Raw genomic sequence first — 20,738 nt, forward strand, 5'->3', positions numbered from 1 at the left:
ATTAACCTTCATTATGTATTGGACAAAATAGATAGATAGATAGATAGATAGATAGATAGATAGATAGATAGCTAGATACATACATACATACATACATACATACATACATAGATCGATATATAGACATAGATAGATAGATAGATAGATAGATAGATAGATAGATAGATGTATAGACAGACAGACAGACAGACAGATAGATAAATACATAGATAGATACATAGATAGATAGATACATAGATACATAGACAGACAGACAGACAGACAGATAAACAAATAAATACATAAATAAAAAAGCTATGCTGGACATCACAATTCCCTTCCTGCTGCCTCCGGTTCAGGTGATCCAGACCAGGGTTTTTTTGCCGTACAAGGCTGAGTGGCCGGTGAGTTTTGTCCAGCCTGTTAGAGCAAAGCGTGGTTTTAGCATCTCTGCCCCCCCCACAAGGACCTGGAGTGGTCTTCTGGTCTGGGGATGCGGGTGGAAGTGGGCGAGGGAGGATAGGACCCTGCTTCGAGGTTGCTCTCAGTTGGAGACGGAGCCCGGAGACCTTCTCAGCCTGCCATGGAGTTTGGGGTGGCCCTGCTGGTGCTTTCAGCTTTCTGGCTTTGGGGTGAGTTGTACCTCGAAACTGCAGGGCTTTGCTATCTGGCAAAAACCCGAGATTGCTTTTTGTGGGGAAGCTTGCGATAATACATCACTGAAACTTAAGCTTGGGAAGTTGTCCTTGGGCATCTGCAGGTTACACACACACATATACCACACAGGGGGGGGTGGGGGCTTGTTTCAAAGTTCTTGCAGAGAATGTAGAAATGAAGAGCTGGTGGGTGGGGGGTCTCGTGGGAGGGGGGAGCATCAGCAGGTGTTTAACCAAGGAGCAATTCATGATATTTTTTTAATTTTTTTATTATTTTTTATTTATTATTATATCCAAGGCTATAATCTGGAAGGGAGAGAACAAGTCAAGTTGGAAAGGATAGAAGTCTTTCTTTCTTTTTCTTTCTTTCTTTCATCTGACTGTCTTTCTTTGTTTTTTATTTCTTTATTTTCCTCTGTCCCTCCTTCCTTCCTTTTTTCTCCTTCTCTTTGTTTCTCCTTCTCTTCCTCCTCCTTCTCCTCCTCCTCTCTGGAAAACCCCTCCACGGATATAATTTGGAAAGGAAAGAAGAAGTTGGAATGATATAAAATTCTTTTTCTTTCCCTTTCTTTCTTTCTTTCTTTCTCTCTTTCTCTCTTTCTTTCTTTTCCTCCATCCATCCATTCATCCACCCTTCCCTCCTCCTCCTCCGGGACACCCCCTCTCTTCTCCAAGGATATAATTTGAAAGTGAAAGAAGAAGTTGGAAAGGATAAAATTCTTTCTCTTTTTCTTTCTTTCTTTCTTTCTCTCTCTCTCTTTCTTTGTTTCTTTCCCTCCACCCTTCCTTCCTTCCTTCCTTCCTTCCTTCCTCTTCTGGGAAATCCCTGCCTCTTCTCCTCTTCTCCAAGGATATTATTTGGAAGTCAAAGAAGTTGGAAAGGATAAAATTCTTTCTCTTTTTCTTACTTACTTACTTACTTACTTACTTACTTACTTACTTACTTACTTTCTTTCTTTCCCTCCACTCTTCCATCCTTCCTTCATTTTTTCCTTCCTCCTCCTCTGGGAAATCCCCCCCTCTTCTCCTCTTCTCCAAGGATATAATTTGGAAGTGAAAGAAGAAGTTGCAAAGGAGAAAATTCTTTCTTTCTTTCTTTCTTTCTTTCTTTCTTTCTTTCTTTCCTTCCTTCCTTCCTTCTTTCGTTCTTTCCCTCCTCCTCCTCCTCCTCCTCCTTCTTCCTCCTCCCTCTCCTCCCCCCTCCCCCTTTTGGGAAACCCCCTCCTCTTCTCCCAAGCCCCCTCCTTTGTCTGGCATTCCACCGGTCAGAGGGACTCAGCAGGGCCGCTTCTGTGCCTAGTATCCATGGCTACTGATCCTGCCTGGGAAGCCAGGACGGGAGGGGGCCTTTTGTGCCGCTTAGAAAGGCGGTGGTCAGGCATAGGCAGCCGTCCATCCTGAATGGCCCTGGCACCGTCATGGGAGGGGGGGGCAATGCATTCTTTGGCACAATGGCCAGGGGAAGGTAGCCCTCCTGCTTTCTTCACTGGTGGGTTTGCAAGGGGTGTGTGTTTGTGTGTGTGTGTGCATTCCAAGCAGGTTGCCAGATCTCTCACGAAATGGGCCTCTTTGGCCAAATGGGGAGGGGGAGGCCCTCTCCATCTCACCCACCCACTGAAAAGTTTGCTCTTGATTGATAACGGTGTCATCCCCAGAACTGCTATTTCCAACTTTGTGGCAAAGAGAAAAAGCGAAGCGGGCTGACGACGACCACGAGATGAGAGAGCTGCAGTGAGTCAGTGGTTAGTCACCCGTTCTAGAGATCAACCTCTCTAAGCTCTTATCTTTCCCACAGCTATTCTAAGATTGCTGCTTTGGGATCATCCTCGGCAGGGGAATATATTCCCAAAGCCAAAATAGTGCTATCCTAGTCTCCCTTAATTTTAAATTCAGCAAAAACATGTGATATACACACACACACACACACACACACACACACACACATGTTTTTTTTGCTGAATTTGAAAATTAAGGGAGACTAGGATAGATCTATTTTGGCCTTATTTTGGCCTCATCAGCTAGCCATACCCACTGGGACTTGAACCTGCAACCTTTGCCTTGTAAGGCAGAGAATTATCCTCTAGGCTACAGTATCCAATCCCTTCAGCTCTGCACCAGGGAAGGGTTACATATTTTTGTGTCGAATCACCCTGGTGTATTGAAGGAACATCACAGCTCCTTATTTGCCTCTTGGCCCAACCCAGGGCCATTTCCAAGGCAGTTAATTTTTATTGATAGCCCACAATTCTATCTGTATGTGTCACATGTTTTTTTGCTGAATTTGAAAATTAAGGGAGACTAGGATAGATCTATTTCGGCCTTATTTTGGCCTCATCAGCTATATATATGAAGGTCTTGGCATATTTGGGTTTCTTCCTGTGTAAGTTTCAGAGATTTCTGGTGATGTTTCGATGAGGTCCCACTCGTCATCTTCAGGCTGCTGTTTTTGTCCTTGTGCCAGGGCGAACACAGCGAGATCTGAGCTGCCTTCCCTCTATAAATACTGGTGGGTGGGTGTGGAGTGCTGGCTCAGCAGCTGCAAGCTGAGTTGAAACTTCCTGGTGAGTCAGTGGGGTAACACCTGGGGTCGTTGATGTAATTGATGTATGCTGATTAGTTGATGTTTGTGGATTGGGGGGTGATATCCTGAGTAGTTGGAGCTTGCAGACTACTTAGCTGTTTTGGTTTGGCTGCAAGTTTGTGGTCTGGTCATGTGTTTGAAACATTGAAATGTCGCTAGAAATCTCTGAAACTTACACGGGAAGAAAACCGAACATACCAAGATCTGTCCCCATGAAAATTTACAAAAACATATATATAAATAAAAATATAAATATATATAATGCCCTAATTTAGAAAACCATATTTGGCTCACGCGTCCTGCATCTGAGGAGGGGGCAGTGCTCCAAATATTTATTTATTTATATGCAAATAGCAATAACAATAGCATTTAGACTTATATCCTGCTTCATAGCGCTTTTACAGCCCTCTCTAAGCGGTTTACAGAGTCAATCGCCCCCAACAATCTGGATGCCTCATTTGACCCACCTTGGAAAGGTGGAAAGCTGAGTCGACCTTGAGCCGGTGGTGAGATTTGAACTGCTGAACTACAGCTGGCAGTTAGCTGTACTCCAACCACTACGCCATCCCGGCGTCAAAGGGGTCTCCTTAGCTGGACTCTTCCATTTGGTTCTGGACTCTTCCATTTGGTTCTGGAACTGTTAATAATAGTTGAAGATCTCAGTTGCATCTTTGATTATTTTATTGCCTTTTATCACAGCTTCATGGTTTATTTGTTTATTTGTACTTATTTATTTAAGTTTGTCAAATATGTATGAGATAGGAGGTGGACACGAACGCATGAAATGAATACCCAGAAATGTTGTAAGAGCTTAGTTTTAACAGCCGTTTGCCATGTACTGCTGAATCGAAGGCTTTGCAGAAGTCTCAGTCAATTGCGTCTATTGCTTTACCCTGGTTCGAGTTGTGTGGTCCAAATGTTTCTGCAGTGTAGGAGTTGCAGATAACAACAACAGAGTTGCAAGGGACCTTGGAGGTCTTCTAGTCCAACCCCCTGCTTAGGCACATGGTTATTCAACATTTTCTTTAAAATCTCCAATTTGGAGCATTCACAACTTCTGGAGGCAAGCTGTTCCACTGATTAATTGTTCTAACTGTCAGGAAATTCCTCCTTAGTCCTAAGTTGCTTCTCTCCTTGTTCCACCCATTGCTTCTTGTTCTGCCCTCAGGTGCTTTGGAGAATAGCTTGACCCCAAATCTTCTTTGTGGCAGCTCCTGAGATAATGGAAGACTGCTTTCATGTCTCCCCTGGTCTTTATTTTCATTGAACTAGCCATGCCCAATTCCTGCAACCGTTCTTCCTATGTTTTAGCCTCCAGTCCCCTAATCATCTCTGCACTCTTTCTAGAGTCTCCACATCCTTTTTTACATCGTGGTGATCAAAACTACAAGACAGTTTTTTTCCTTAAACCAAACTGCTTGTTAGAGATAATAATAATAATAATAATAATAATAATAATACAACAATAACAACAATGATAATGATGATGATGATGATGATGATAATAATAATAATAATAATAATAATAATAATAATTATGTTGCGCTTATTGGCAGGTGTTCTTTTACGTAAACAAATATACAAAGTTTCCCAAAGAACTTATTAACTTTTCTGGTTGTTCCACTGATTATTTTATTGATTGTTTCAAAAACCCAGAGATGTTGGGATGGGCTCGGACTCTGCTTCCCAATTGGTCCCAATAATGTAGTAGCCAAGCAGCTCAGGGCTTTTTTTCCTTCTTCACACAAACTTGTTCAGCTTGTCAAGGTTTAACGTGCACTTAGGTGGTGTGTCCTGACAAGCTTAAGGTCATGTTGGGCCAAACGCAACCTATTTATGGTTTTAGAGGACTGATCTATTTCAATAACCGGGTTAAGTCTGCTGGGTGACCCCAGCAGCCTGAAAGTGACGTAAGATAAACGACGTGGATTGTTGGGTGTCTTCTGGGGCCACCAAAGTTCTCCATGGACTTGCTTGCAAGGGTGGGTTCCAGGATGAGACCACACCTGGCCCAGTGTGACGATGATGATGATGGAGGCATCCGGAGGAACACATCCCATTTCTCTTCTGGGTGATGTTTGAGAAGCAGCAATGAAGATGTTGCTCCAGCAAAGGCTCAGGTCTTCGGAAGTCAACAACAACAACAACAACAACAACAACAACAACAACAACAACAATAATAATATTTATTATAATGATAATGATAATGATGATGATAAAAATAATAATAATAATTATTATTATTATTATTAAACCATATTACAAACAATATTAAAAACCCCTATAAAAAACCAATCATACAGCCCAAACAAACCATACATAAACCGGAACAGCTAAGGTTATATCAATTTCCCCATGCCTGGCGACATAAGTGGGTTTTCAGGAGTTTATGGAAGGCAAGGAGGGAGATTAGGATTGCCCCCATTCATGGCTCTACATGCCACTTCGGGCAGCATACGTGCCATAGGTTCGCCATCACAGATTTATGCTGATTGTATTTTTGTGATTATGGCTATGATTTATCACTTGTTTATTGTATGTACACTGAGAGCTTCTCTGCCGGAGACAAATTCCTAGTGTGTCAAATCACACTTGGCCAATAAAAGAAGAACTCTACTTCTATTCTATTCTATTCTATTCTATTCTATTCTATTCTATTCTACTATACTCTTTATTTTATTCTACTCTTATTTCTATCCCATCCCATCCCATTCTATTCTATTCTATTCTATTCTATGCTATTCTACTCTACTCTCTACTCTTTATTTTATTCTACACTTATTTCTATTCTATCCCATCCCATCCCATTCCATTGTATTCTATTCTATTCTATTCTATGCTACTCTACTCTACTCTACTCTACTCTCTACTCTACTCTTTATTTTATTCTACTCTTATTTCTATTCTATCCCATCCCATTCTATTCTAATTCTATTCTATTCTACTCTACTCTTTATTTTATTCTACTCTTATTTCTATTCTATCCCATCCCATCCTATTCTATTCTATTCTACTCTACTCTACTCTCTACTCTTTATTTTATTCTACACTTATTTCTATTCTATCCCATTCCATTCTATTCTATTCTATTCTATGCTACTCTACTCTACTCTCTACTCTACTCTTTATTTTATTCTACTCTTATTTCTATTCTATCTCATCCCATTCTATTCTATTCTATTCTATTCTACTCTACTCTTTATTTTATTCTACTCTTATTTCTATTCTATCCCATCCCATCCCATTCTATTCTATTCTATTCTATTCTATGCTACTCTACTCTCTACTCTACTTTTTATTTTATTCTACTCTTATTTCTATTCTATCCCATCCCATCCCATTCTATTCTATGCTACTCTACTCTCTACTCTACTCTTTATTTTATTCTACTCTTATTTCTATTCTATCCCATCCCATCCCATTCTATTCTAATTCTATTCTACTCTACTTTCTACTCTTTATTTTATTCTACTCTTATTTCTATTCTATCCCATCCTATCCCCTCCCCTCCCATCCTATTTTCTTCTCTTCTCTTCTAATTCTCTTCTACTCTATTCTAAATCTATATTATTCTACTCTACTCTACTCTTCTCTACTCTACTGTAGTCTATTCTATTCTATTTCTATTCTACTCTAATCTACTATAGTCTATAGTCCTCTAGTCTAGACCAGTCCAGTCCCTATTCTATCTCCTCTCCTCTCCTCTCCTTCTTCTAGTCCAGTCCAATCTCTGTTCTGTTCGGTTCTCCACTCCTCCCCTCTCCTTCTCAATTCAATCTAGGGATGGATCTGGTTCTTACTCTACCCTCCGCCACCTCTTCATAAGATGCCATAAGCTATCCTTTAATGTCATTTATTACTTTTTACAATGGGCAAACCGGCACACCTTAAAAATGAAATTCTGATGCCTGCTCTCAAAAATGTACCCCTTATGTAGCATATCTATTATTCTGACACCTCTGGTGTATCTCAGGCACCTGTCTGTCATTCTCTTCCTAAGTTTTTTCTGGGGGGGGTTTGCCTGTGGAAGTGGGCAGCCTATTTAGATTGGATTTAGAATTCAAAGCCGGGAGAGCCCAGATGGCTAACTTGAAGACACACACAAAAACCTCCTTCAGTGTTTGATGTGCAATCGTATTTGGGAGATCAGAGGAGGTAGGGGGTGGGGTGGGGAGAACATGTAGGTCACAGCAGAAGAGGGTTTATAAAAGGAAGGTTCTGATCTAAGGACGAGGACCACAATGAGGAGTGGAAGATCAAAGAGGTTTGCTGGGCGGTTGAGGCAAAGAGGCCCATAAAAGTGTGACGGATTGATGGGTGTAGCATTGCCTGTTTCTCGAAATCTGAGAACAGGAGCAGTTTCGCCTCCAAAGCTGGGAAGAAACAGCGAATGAACATCCAATTGCATGCCTGATCCATGCTTGAAGAGGACTTCACGTTTGATAGTCAAGGCATTTCGGGAAGTATAGATCTGGGTTTTGAAAAAGGCAGGCTCTGGTGATAAGATGACAATGGAGCTCAAGGACCCAGAAAATACGAAGTACAGTGGTACCTCTACTTAAGAACTCAAGACCTAAAATGGTAACCTAACATCAAAAACATCATCAAAAAAGTCCAACAAAGAATGTTCTTTCTGCGCCAGCTCAGGAAGCTCAAACTGCCCAAGGAGCTGCTGATACAGTTCTACAGAGGAATCATTGAGTCTGTCATCTGCACCTCTATAACTGTCTGGTTTGGTGCTGCAACCCAACAGGACCGACACAGACTTCAGAGGATAATCAGAACTGCAGAAAAAACAATTGCTGCCAACCTGCCTTCCATTGAGGACCTGTATACTGCACGAGTCAAAAAGAGGGCGGGGAAAATATTTACTGACCCCTCACATCCTGGACACAAATTGTTTCAACTCCTACCCTCAAAACGTCGCTACAGAGCACTGCACACCAAGACAACAAGACACTAGAACAGTTTTTTTCCGAACACCATCACTCTACTAAACAAATAATTCCCTCAACACTGTCAGACTTTCTACTAAATCTGCACTTCTATTCTACTAGTTTTTCTCATCATTCCTATCACCCATTTCCTCCCATGTTGACTGTATGACTGTAACTTGTTGCTTATATCCTAAGATTTTTATTAATATTGCTTCTTCATTGCTTATTTGACCCCTATGACAATCATTAAGTGTTGTATCACATGATTCTTGACAAATGTATATTTTATTTTATGTACGCTGAGAGCATATGCACCAAGACAAATTCCTTGTGTGTCCAATCACACTTGGCCAATAAAAATTCTATTCTATTCTATTCTATTCTATTTTATTCTATTCTATTCTATTCTAATCCATTCCGTGACCAGGTTCTTAAGTAGAAAAGTTCTTAAGTAGAAGCAATTTTTCCCAGAGGAATCAATGTAAAAGCAAATAATGCGTGCAAACCCATTAGGAAAGAAATACTGTGAAGTTTACAAAGCATATTTCATGGTGGTCTTCTCAGCTAACAATTAGCCATAGCATTTAGACTTCTATACCGCATCACGGTGCTTTTACAGCCCTTTCTAAGCGGTTTACAGAGTCAGCATATTGCCCCCAACAATCTGAGTCCTCATTTGACCCACCTCGGAAGGACGGAAAGCTGAGTCAACCTTGAACCGTTGGCGAGATTTGAACCGCTGAACCACAGCTAGCAGTTAGCTGAAGTAGCCTACAGTGCTGCACTCTAACCACTGCGCCACCAAGGCTCGAAGCGAACAATCAGAATCCCTGAAGACATTATCCACGTCGGCCTGTCTTCTGTGTCCGCAAAATCAAAGCATCGTTGTGAAGAATTAAACCTAGAGCATCCTATTTGGACCGGGAGTCACTGCTCACAGTCACTCATGGCCTCATCACCTCGAGGTTCGACTACTGTAACGTTCTCTACATGGGGCTACCTTTGAAGAGTGTTCGGAAACTTCAGATCGTGCAGAATGCAGCTGCGAGAGCAATCATGGGCTTCCCTAGGTATGCCCATGTTACACTAACACTCCGCAGTCTGCATTGGTTGCCGATCAATTTCCGGTCACAATTCAAAGTGTTGGTTATGACCTATAAAGCCCTTCATGGCACCGGACCAGGATATTTGTGAGACCGTCTTCTGCTGCACGAATCCCAGCGGCCGGTTAGGTCCCACAGAGTTGGCCTTCTCCGGGTCTCGTCGACTAAACAATGTCGGCTGGTGGGACCCAGGGGAAGAGCCTTCTCTGTGGTGGCTCCGACCCTCTGGAACCAGCTCCCCCCAGAGATTAGGATTGCCCCCACCCACCTTGCCTTTCGTAAACATCTTAAAACCCACCTCTGCCGTCAGGCATGGGGGGCTGAGGCATCTCCCCCTTGCCCATGTAGTTTTTGTGTATGATATGATTGTGTGTATGTTTTTATAAACTTCAGAAGAGAAGGATTTAGGGGTAGTGATTTCTGACAGTCTCAAAATGGGTGAACAGTGCAGTCAGGCGGTAGGGAAAGCAAGTAGGGTGCTTGGCTGCATAGCTAGAGGTATAACAAGCAGGAAGAGGGAGATTATGATCCTGCTATATAGAATGCTGGTAAGACCACATTTGGAATAATACTGTGTTCAGTTCTGGAAAGACTTAATGAACTCAATCTGTATAGTCTGGAGGACAGAAGGAAAAGGGGGGACATGACTGAAACATTTAAATATGTTAAAGGGTTAAATAAGATCCAGGAGGGAAGTGTTTTTAATAGGAAAGTGAATACAAGAACAAGGGGACACAATCTGAAGTTAGTTGGGGGAAAGATCAAAAGCAACATGAGAAAATATTATTTTACTGAAAGAGTAGTAGATCCTTGGAACAAACTTCCAGCAGGCATGGTTGGTGAATCCACAGTAACTGAATTTAAACATGCCTGGGATAAACATACAGTGATCCCTCGATTATCGCGAGGGTTCCGTTCCAAGACCCCTCGCGATAATCGATTTTTCGCGATATAGTGGTGCGGAAGTAAAAACACCATCTGCGCATGCGCGCCCCTTTTTTCCATGGCCGCGCATGCGCAGATGGTGTTTTTACTTCCGCACCTGGGAAGACCCAGGGAAGATTCCTTCCGCCGCCCAGCAGCTGATCTGCTCGGCAGCGCCGCAGCAGCGAGGAGCCGAAGATCGGGGTTTCCCCTTTGTGTGGGCGGCGGGGAAGACCCAGGGAAGGTTCCTTCGGCCGCCCAGCAGCTGATCAGCTCGGCAGCGCCGCAGCAGCGAGGAGCCGAAGATCCGGGTTTCCCCGCCGCCCACGCAAAGGGGAAACCCGGATCTTCGGCTCCTCGCTGCTGCGGCGCTGCCGAGCAGATCAGCTGCTGGGTGGCCGAAGGAACCTTCCCTGGGTCTTCCCCGCCGCCCACGCACCGCTCGAGAGCATGAGGGGGAGAGATAGAGAAAGAGAGAGAAGGAAAGAAAGAGATGAGAGAGGGAGGAAGAGAGTGTGAGAGAGGAAGAAGCAAGATAGAGAAAGAGAGAGAGAAAGAAAGATGAGAAAGGAAGAGTGACGTCATCGGGTGGGAAAATATTTTTAATTAATATTTTTTGAAAAATCGCGATATAGCATTTCGCGAAGATCGAGATCATGAAAATCGAGGGATCACTGTATATCCATCCTAAGATAAAATACAGAAAATAGTATAAGGGCAGACTAGATGTACCATGAGGTCTTTTTCTGCCGTCAGTCTTCTCTGTTTCTATATTGGGGTTTTTTTTAGACTTTTTAATGTAAAACTGTTATTTTTAGATTTTAAATATTAGATTTGTTTCCATGTATTGTTTTTTATCACTGTTGTGAGCCGCCCCGAATCTACGGAGAGGGGCGGCATACAAATCTAATAAATAATCATAATAATAATCCAAGAATGGAACATCCAAAACCTGAAGAGATGGGTCTTCTCTTTGTCTCCAGTCCTTACTCTGATCTTCAGAAATGTTCAATCTTCTGTGGTTTGGCTCCAGTTTTAAGGAAAGATGTAAAAATGGGAAGAAGGCCAGATAACCCTTGTGCTTGTGTGATCCCCTTCTGGAATTTTAAGTGCAGATATGGGGCCAGCTTATCTCCAGGCTGTCTAAACAGATATAAAGAAACAGGTATAGTGTGTGGTTAATGTTACAATGACATCTTAAGGTGCCAAATGCCCAGGGTTGCGGTAGAAGGTCAGAACCTGTAGAATTGCAGCTGGTGAGATGAGAATGCTTGTCAGTGAAGCTCAGAACGTTTATTTATTTTTAAGGAAAATTAAAACTTATATATACACTTTAAAAGTGATCTAACAGTTGGGCCTTTAGACTTGATAGAAATAAAGAAAATAAAATGACGAGTAAAGATATTAAGGAAGGTCAGGAAGCAACATGGTCTAAAAATTAAGAGATATTAGATGTAACAATTACCTTGTAAAGTTTAGCTATAGTAGTGAATTTGGAATCGCGTGGCTCAGTGTTGGGTCTCGGGGTAATTCTCTAACTGACAAATCTATAAAATTAAAATTCCAGATAGGCACCGCAGGTAGAAAGAGGAGAGGGCTATTTTCATCATACTTGTTGTTGTTGTTGTTCTGTGTGTGTCCCTTGAGGTTTAAGGTAATTGGTTCTTGGTCCTCACCCGTGCTTAGCCTTCCTTCTGAAAAAACGTTTGGGATTGTGCAGCCTGTGCTTTAACAACTGGGGTTCAGGGTTGTTATTACAGCCACTTTGCGTTAGTTGGACAGCAATGTTTGTTTCTTTTTAAAATCAGCATTGTTTTTCTACTGCATTTTCGTTTTTGTTAGAGGCTTTGAGGCCAGGAGTAGCTTCCCCTCTCTCTGTCAATCGGCCTATCTCTATCTATTTGTCTGTCCACCCGTCTACCTCTCTCCCTCCCTCTTCGGTCTATCTGTCTGTCTGTTCTTTCTTTCTTTCTTTCTATCTATCTATCTATCTATCTATCTATCTATCTATCATCTATCCATCCATCCATCCATCTATCCATCTATCTGTCTTTTCTCTCTCACTATCATCTACCTATCAACCTAACTACCCATCTCTATCATCTATCTATCATCTATTTCTCATCTAACCAGCCAGCTATCTCTCTCTATATATATTCATGTCATCTCTCTCTCTCGCTATCATCTACCTACTTATCAACCTAACTACCTATCTCTATCATCTATTTCTCATCTAGACAGCCAGCTATCTCTCTCTACATATATTCATGTCATCTCTCTCTCTCTCTCGCTATCATCTACCTACCTACCTACCCACCCACCAACCCATCCATCCATCTATCATCTCTCTCTCGCTATCATCTGCCTACCTACCTACCTATACCATCTATCTATCTATCTATCTATCTATCTATCTATCTATCTATCTATCTATCTATCCATCCATCCATCCATCCATCCATCCATCCATCATCTCTCTCTCGCTATCATCTGCCTACCTACCTACCTACCTATACCAACCATCCATCCACCTACACACCCATCTGAAAGCAGTCTTCCAACATCTCAGAGGCTGCCTCAAAGAAGAGAGAGTCAAACTATTCTCCAACGCACCTGAGGGTAGAACAAGAAGCAATGGGTGGAAACTCATCAAGGAGAGAAGTAGCCTAGAACTAAGGAGACATTTCCTGACAGTTAGAACAATTAACCAGTGGAACAGCTTGCCTCCAGAAATTGTGAAAGCTTCAACACTGGAAGTTTTAAAGAAGATGTTGGATAACCATTTGTCTGAAGTAGTGTAGGGGTTTCTGCCTAAGCAGGGGGTTGGACTAGAAGTCCTCCAAGGTCTCTTCCATCATCGTCACCATCATTAATCTATCAATCTATCTATCTATCTATCAGTCCTCTCTCTCTCTCCCTCTCCGTCTCTTTCTCCCTCTCCCTCCCTCCCTCTCTTTCTCTCCCTCTCTCTCTCAAGGAGGGATGAAGAGATGGATGGAAAGAAGTTGGGCAGACTTTTGCTCCAGTCAAGCCATCCCCTTTCTAGAACATCCAAGGAGGTCCATCACTTTCCTCAAACAGCCCAGAGAAAGAACCAGCTCCCTTGCTGTGCCAGCTGCACCTTCCTGGCCGTTCCAGATGTTTGTTTATTTATTTATTTATTTGTCAAACAAGTATAGTATTATAGCACATATTAACATAACACAACATAAGTAGAATGTAGTAATAGAAAGGATAATAAGACAGTAGGACAGGGACATTAGGCACAAAAGTGCACTTATGCACGCCCCTTAGAGACCTCTTAGAAAAGGGGAGAGGTCAGTTGTAGATAATGTAAGGTAGAAGATTTTGGGGTTGGGGGAAGCAACAACAGAGTCAGGTAATGAGTTCCAGGCGGTGACCACTCTATTGCTGAAATCGTATTTTCTGCAGTCAGGTTTGGAGCGATTTACATCCAGTTTGTATCTATTACGTGCTCTTGTGTTGTTGTTGTTAAAGGTGAAGTAGTCAGGGAGTACATTATGATTTCCAAAAGAGAGTCATAGCTAGACATAGAGTCACGGACAGCTTTCCTTGCAGCCAGCATCACAAGCTGCATCTTGCAAGGAAGGGGGCCAAGCGAGGACCTTGTGCCCCACCAGCCCGTGGGAGCATTTGAAGAGAGAGAAACAAGCTTGCTGGAGTGGAACAGAGACAAGGCTGCCCTGCTGGAAAACAACCTCCTCTAATTGCTCCACGCATACCAGGCCCATTCGGTCATCCCGTATTCTCCGCTTGAGTGGAGATTGGAGAATAAAAGCAGGACAAAAAGGGGGGGGGGGATTGGGGAGGCAAAGTCAGAGCCTCTCCCCCCCCACAAACACCCAGTGGTCCCAAGAAGTGGAGGGCAGGGAGGGGACAAACAGCAGAGATTTCCAAAGTATCCTGGAAAGTATCTTTGGATACTTCCCTCCTCCACTCAACACAGAATGCCCTACGAAAGCAGACTATCAATCCTTGGTCTAAAACATGATCTAAGTATTGCCCACAAGATCATATGCTGCAACGTTCTACCTGTCAATGACTACTTCAGCTTCAACCGCAACAACACAAGAGCACGCAAACTTAATATTAACCGCTCCAAACTTGACTGTAAAAAATATGACTTCAGCAACCGTTTTGTTGAAGTGTGGAACTCATTACCTGACTCAGTAGTGTCAACCCCTAACCCCCAACATTTTTCCCTTAGACTATCCACGATTGACCTCTCCAGGTTCCTTAGAGGTCAGTAAGGGGCGTGCATAAGTGCACCAATGTGCCTTCCGTCCCCTGTCCAATTGTCTCTCCTTATCTCATTTATCTTTTCTTCCTTTCAAATTTGTTAACCTATACAGTACTTTTATATCGTTTCTTCTATTCATTTCTTTAGTTATATTACTACATATCTATTCTCTTCAATGTGTATTATGTATTGGACTAAATAAATAAATAAATAAAATAAAATAAATTAAGGATGCTTTGAATATAAGTATTAAGTATTAATTTTAAGTATTAATTAATAAATTATATAATGAGCAGGAAGAGGGAGGTTGTGATCCCGCTGTATAGAGAGCTGGTGAGACCCCATTGGGAATACTGTGTTCAGTTCTGGAGACCTCACCTACAAAAAGAGATGGATAAAATTGTGGAAGGTCTTAAGCATAAAACCTATCAGGAAAGACTTCATGAACTCAATCTGTATAGTCTGGAGGACAGAAGGGAAAGGGGGGACATGGTCAAAACATTTAAATATGTCAAAGGGTTAAATAAGGTTCAGGAGGGAAGTGTTTTTAATAGGAAAGTGAACCCAAGAACAAGGGGGCACAATCTGAGGTTAGTTGGTGGAAAGATCAGAAGCAACATGAGAAAATATTATTTAATGAAAAGGTAGTAGATGCTTGGAACAAACTTCCAGCAGACGTGGTTGGTAAATCCACAGTAACTGAATTTAAACCTGCCTGGGATAAATATATATCCATCCTAAAATATATATCCATCTTAAAATAAAATACAGGAGTCTTCGGAGAGGGGCGGCATACAAATCTAATTAATAATAATAATAATAATAATAATAATAATAATAATAATAATTATTATTATTATTATTATTATTATTATTATTATTATTATTATTATTATTATTATTATTATTATTATTATTAAATAGTCCTATGGGACCGTCTTCTGCCACATGAATCCCAGAGGCCAATTAGGTCCCACAGAGTTGGCCTTCTCCGGGTCCCGTCAACTAAACAAGGTCGTCTGGTGGGACCCAGGGGAAGAGCCTTCTCCGTGGCGGCCCAAGCCCCCTGGAATCAACTCCCCCCGGAGATTCGAACTGTCCCCACCCTCCTCGCCTTCCACAAGATGTTGAAGACCCATTTATGTCACCAGGCATGTGGGGGCCTAATCCCCCCCTTCAGACTTGTAGCACTTGAGTGTGGTATGATTGTATAGCATTGATTGTTTTTAGTAATAACTTATTCTTTTTAATATTAGATTTGTATTAGTCTCTGGAGAGGAGGGGCGGCATACAAATCTAATAAATAATAATAATAATAATAATAATAATAATAATAATAATTATTATTATTATTATTATTATTATTGTATTGTTGTTGTTGTGAGCCACCCTGAGTCTTCGGAGAGGGGTAGCATAAAAATCTAATAAATTATTATTATTTATTATTATTATTATTATTATTATTATTATTATTATTATTATTGTATTGTTGTTGTTGTGAGCCGTCCTGAGTCTTCGGAGAGGGGCGACATACAAATCTAATAAATTATTATTATTGTTGTTGTTGTTATTGTTATTATTATTGTTGTTGTTGTTATTATTATTATTATTATTATTATCATTATTATTATTAACTATTCCCAGGACAGTCCCTTGGGGCAGATGTAAGCACCCCGCAAGCCGCCTGTGGCCCTCGGGTCTTGAATTTGACCCACCTGCTCCAGTCTAACCCTTTCCCTTTTTCCTTCCCTGCAGGCCAAGCCCTTTCGGAACCGGCCAACTTTTGCTCCTCCTCTCCCTGTAAGAACGGAGGCACCTGCCGAGACCTGGAAGGTAGCTACCAGTGCCTGTGTGTCCAGAGTCCCTTGGCTTACGAGGGAAGGGACTGTGAGTTGCTAGCCGAGCCATGCGATGGACATCCTTGTCCACCCGAGTGGAGTTGCAGTGGGGCACCTGGGTACCTGAACTACACCTGCCACTGTGGATCAAGCTTGGCGGACGTCACCTGCAGAGCCCAAGGGGATGAGTGCAAGGCTAACCCTTGCCCTCGGCCTGGTTTTAAGTGCGTCAGCCTCCAGGACGGGTACGGTTGTCACTGCCCGAGTGGAAACCATTGCCTGCCAAGCTCTGCCGTTTGTTCGAGTCAACTTTGCAACAACGGCACCTGTCTTGAAAGCGACGGGACGTACACCTGCCAGTGCCTGGCTGGCTATACTGGTACCCACTGCGAGGAGGAGGTGGATGAATGTGCCTCCAACCCCTGCCAAAACGGAGCCATCTGCCTCGACCGCGTCGACGAATACAGCTGCTTCTGCGTGCCGGGTTTCCAGGGCTACCGCTGCGAAATGGACATCAACGAATGCGCCTCCCAGCCTTGTCAACACAACGGCACCTGCCTCAACCAGATTGACCATTACGTTTGCCAGTGTCTGCCCGGCTACACAGGTATTTTTATTTTTATTTATTTATTTATTTTGTCCAATACACAAGGAGGGTTTTAGTGGGATATACACATAGTAAAATTACATGATGAAGGTTATAGAGGAGATACTCATAGTAAAATATATCTAAGAAAGAATAGAAAAGAAGATATAGGAATAGAACATATCAATGAAAGAATAGAAGAGATATAGGAATAGAAGAAAGGTATAGGAGATATAGGAGAGCAATATCGGGGATGGAAGGCACTCTAGTGCACTTGTACTCACCCCTTACTGACCTCTTAGGAATCTGGATAGGTCAACTGTGGATAATCTAAGGGTAAATTGTTGGGGGTTTGGGATGACACTATGGAGTCCGGTAATGAGTTCCACGCTTCGACAACTCGGTTACTGAAGTCATATTTTTTACAGTCAAGTTTGGAGCGGTTAATATTAAGTTTAAATCTGTTGTGTGCTCTTGTGTTGTTGTGGTTGAAGCTGAAGTAGGTACTGTGAGCATCTCCTCTTTCTCAGATTCTGGGAGGTGTCTTTTGATGATTCGCCAGACCTCCCATCCATATACAACTGCCACATCCACTTCTTAATTTGTTTTTTTAATTACGCTCTCTACATGAGGCTACCTTTGAAAAGTGTTCGGAAACTTCAGATCGTGCAGAATGCAGCTGCACGAGCAATCATGGGCTTTTCCAAATATGCCCATGTTACACCAACACTCCGCAGTCTACATTGGTTGCCGATCAGTTTCCGGTCACAATTCAAAGTGTTGGTTATGACCTATAAAGCCCTTCATGGCACCGGACCAGAATATCTCAGGGACCGCCTTCTGCTGCACGAATCCCAGCGACCAGTTAGGTCCCACAGAGTGGGTCTTCTCCGGGTCCCGTCAACTAAACAATGCCGCTTGGCGGGACCCAGGGGAAGAGCCTTCTCTGTGGCAGCCCCGGCCCTCTGGAACCAACTCCCCCCAGATATTAGAATTGCCCCCACCCTCCTTGCCTTTCGTAAGCTACTTAAAACCCACCTCTGCCGCCAGGCATGGGGGAATTGAGATACCCTTTCCCCCTAGACCTTTACAATTTTATGCATGGTATGTCTGTCTGTATGTTTGGTTTTTTATTATAATGGGTTTTTAATTGTTTTTAGTATTGGATTATTGTTATACGCTGTCTTATTATTGCTGTTAGCCGCCCCGAGTCTCCAGAGAGGGGCGGCATACAAATCCAATAAATAATAATAATAATATTAATTTTTATTTACATATATAAACAAATATACAAGGACAGTAAAATCACTTAAAAAAAAAACATAATAGGAAGCGGGCGAGTGCGTGACATTCTCTATAACCTATTGTAAATAACTTAATAAATTAATAACATGACTTCGCCTTCCATCCATCCAAGGTGGGTCGAATGAAGAGCCAGATTGTTGCAAGAGATACATGCTGACTCTATAAACTACTTAGAGAGGGCTGTAAAGCACTGTGAAGTGGTATACAAGTCTAAATGCTATTACTCCATGGCAAGTTTAAGGTGCGTGGACTTCAACTCCCAGAATTCTTAAATTGTTAACTCATGAAGTTGAGAAACAAGCTGCTCTGGACCAGTTGAGCTGATGATGCAGTAAAGATCAAACAGGGCCCATTGCCAGCTCAATAATCTTAGTTGTAGCCCTTTGTCCTTCTAAATGCAGGTGTCAAAAAATGTCTGAGTCCAATTTCTTTCTCTCTTAGTTGCAACACGCTATTTTCCTGGACTGGAGGAGCTGGCATTGACTCACCAGGGCCTTGCCGAGCTCCCTTCTGAAGCGGCAGAAGCCACGAGGGTCTTTTATTTATTATTTTTGGGTCTCTAGGGTGGAATGTGGGCCATTTCCTCCCCCACCTGGTACCAGCCGGCACGCAGGGAGCCAGGCAGCCTCTGGCCTCCTTCCTTCTCTGCGCCTTACGTGGCCACGTCAGGAATGTGAGCGAGGGTTGAAGATTACCAGCTCGGTAGCAAGCAGCAGGCGAGAGGGATTGCAACACCGGACGGCCTTTTGGTGATTCTTGGCCTAGGAATTTCTTCCCTCTTTTAAGAGCAATGGAAAGGAGGAAAGTGTTGGGTATGGGGCTACCTTTGAAGAGTATTTGGAAACTTCAGCTCGTCCAACTTGCAGCCGCACGAGCAATTTTGGGCTTTCTAAGACATGCCCATATCTCGTCATCACTCCGTGGACTGCATTGGCTACCGATCTGTTTCCAGGCACAATTCAAAGTGTTGGTTATTGTTCTGTCGAGCTCTCTGGCAGAATCCTCCCGAAAAGTCAGATACAAATTTCAGACACACACACGTTTGAAAATTCAAAACAATGTTCTTTATATTGAAAATTCACTTAACCTAAGCCCTCTTTTTGTATAGCAAAGAGCACTCGTCTCCAAACAAACTGGTAATTGGTACAAGTCCCTTATCAGTTCTGAGATACTTAGCTTGCAGCTGTGAGGCAATTCACAGTCCTTCTTTCACAAAGTGAAACATACTTTGCTCTGGTTTAGTTTCAAAGCGGGGAAAAAGCAACACACCAAGGTCGAAGTCAGCAAAGCAGGCACGAAACACAACGATCAGATAATCCTCCACAACGGCCAAACCCACACGCTGCTCTTTATAGCAGCCTCACTAATTACCACAGCCCCACCCAACCACAGGTGGCCTCATTTTCTTTGATAATAATCTCTCAGTTGTTGCTGCCTATGCATCGTTCTCCGCATATGTGGCTGTATCATTAATTCTTGTTCTGAATCCAAGGAGGAGAGAGATAATTGATCTCCTTCTGAGCTGTCTGCCACACTCTCCTCCTCCCTGTCACTCATGTCTTCTTGGTCAGAGGAGTCTTCATCAGCAGATTCTACCGGGAACGAAACAGGCCTGCTGCATGTGGATGTCTCCCCCACATCCACAGTCCTTGGGGCAGGAGCTGGGCCAGAGCTAACCACAACAGTTATGACCTATGAAGCCCTACATCGCATAGGACCAGACTATCTCCGAGGCCGCCTTCTGCCACAGGAATCCCAGCGACCGGTGAGGTCCCACAGAGTTGGTCTCCTTAGGGTCCTGTTGACCAAACAATGTTGGCTGGTGGGACCTAGGGGAAGAGTATTCTTGGTGGTGGGGGCCGGCCCTCTGGAATTATTATTACTATTATTTATTAGATTTGTATGCTGCCCCTCTCCGCAGACTCGGGGCGGCTCACAACAGTGATAAAACAATATAAAGTAACAAATCCAATATTAAAAGTCTAAAATAACAAATCTAATATTAAAAGTCTAAAAGCCCCATTATTTAAAAAGCATACACACAAACATACCATACATAAAACTACATAGGCAAGGGGAGATGTCTCAGTTCCCCCATGCTTGACGGCAGAGGTGGGTTTTAAGGAGTTTACGAAAGGCAAGGAGGGTGAGGGCAATCCTAATCTCTGGGAGGAGCTGGTTCCAGAGGGTCGGAGCCACCACAGAGAAGGCTCTTCCCCTGGGTCCTGCCAGCCGACATTGTTTAGTCGACGGGACCCAGAGAACCTCCCCGGGGATTCGCACTGCCCCCACCCTCCTTGCCTTCCGAAAGAGTCTAAAAACACATCTTTGCCATCAGTCCTGGGGACATTAGACCTTCCCCTGTCCAATGAATGTCATTAGCATGATTATTGTGTGAATGTGAATGAATGTTTTTAAAATTAGAATTTTAAGAATCCTTTTATTTTAACATATTAATTGGACAAATTATTGTTATGTATTTTGGTATATTTTGTGAGCGCCCCTGAGTCCACGGATAGGGGTGGCATTTATTTATTTATTTATTTATTTATTCATTCATTCATTCAT

General features: G+C 42.7%; 1 protein-coding gene across 1 annotated transcript in view; it reads left to right on the plus strand.

Annotated features, from left to right (window-relative positions):
- The first annotated feature begins 492 nt into the window (after positions 1 to 492).
- CRB2 (crumbs cell polarity complex component 2) overlaps positions 493 to 20,738 on the plus strand; it is a 54,988-nt gene continuing 34,742 nt past the window's right edge. Inside the window, 2 exon segments of the mRNA XM_070758857.1 lie at positions 493 to 611; positions 16,197 to 16,886. Of these exon segments, the coding sequence (XP_070614958.1) occupies positions 563 to 611; positions 16,197 to 16,886 (739 nt within the window). The 5' untranslated portion in view covers positions 493 to 562.

This window comes from Erythrolamprus reginae, chromosome 8, assembly GCF_031021105.1.
Source record: "Erythrolamprus reginae isolate rEryReg1 chromosome 8, rEryReg1.hap1, whole genome shotgun sequence".
Taxonomy (NCBI): domain Eukaryota; kingdom Metazoa; phylum Chordata; class Lepidosauria; order Squamata; family Dipsadidae; genus Erythrolamprus; species Erythrolamprus reginae.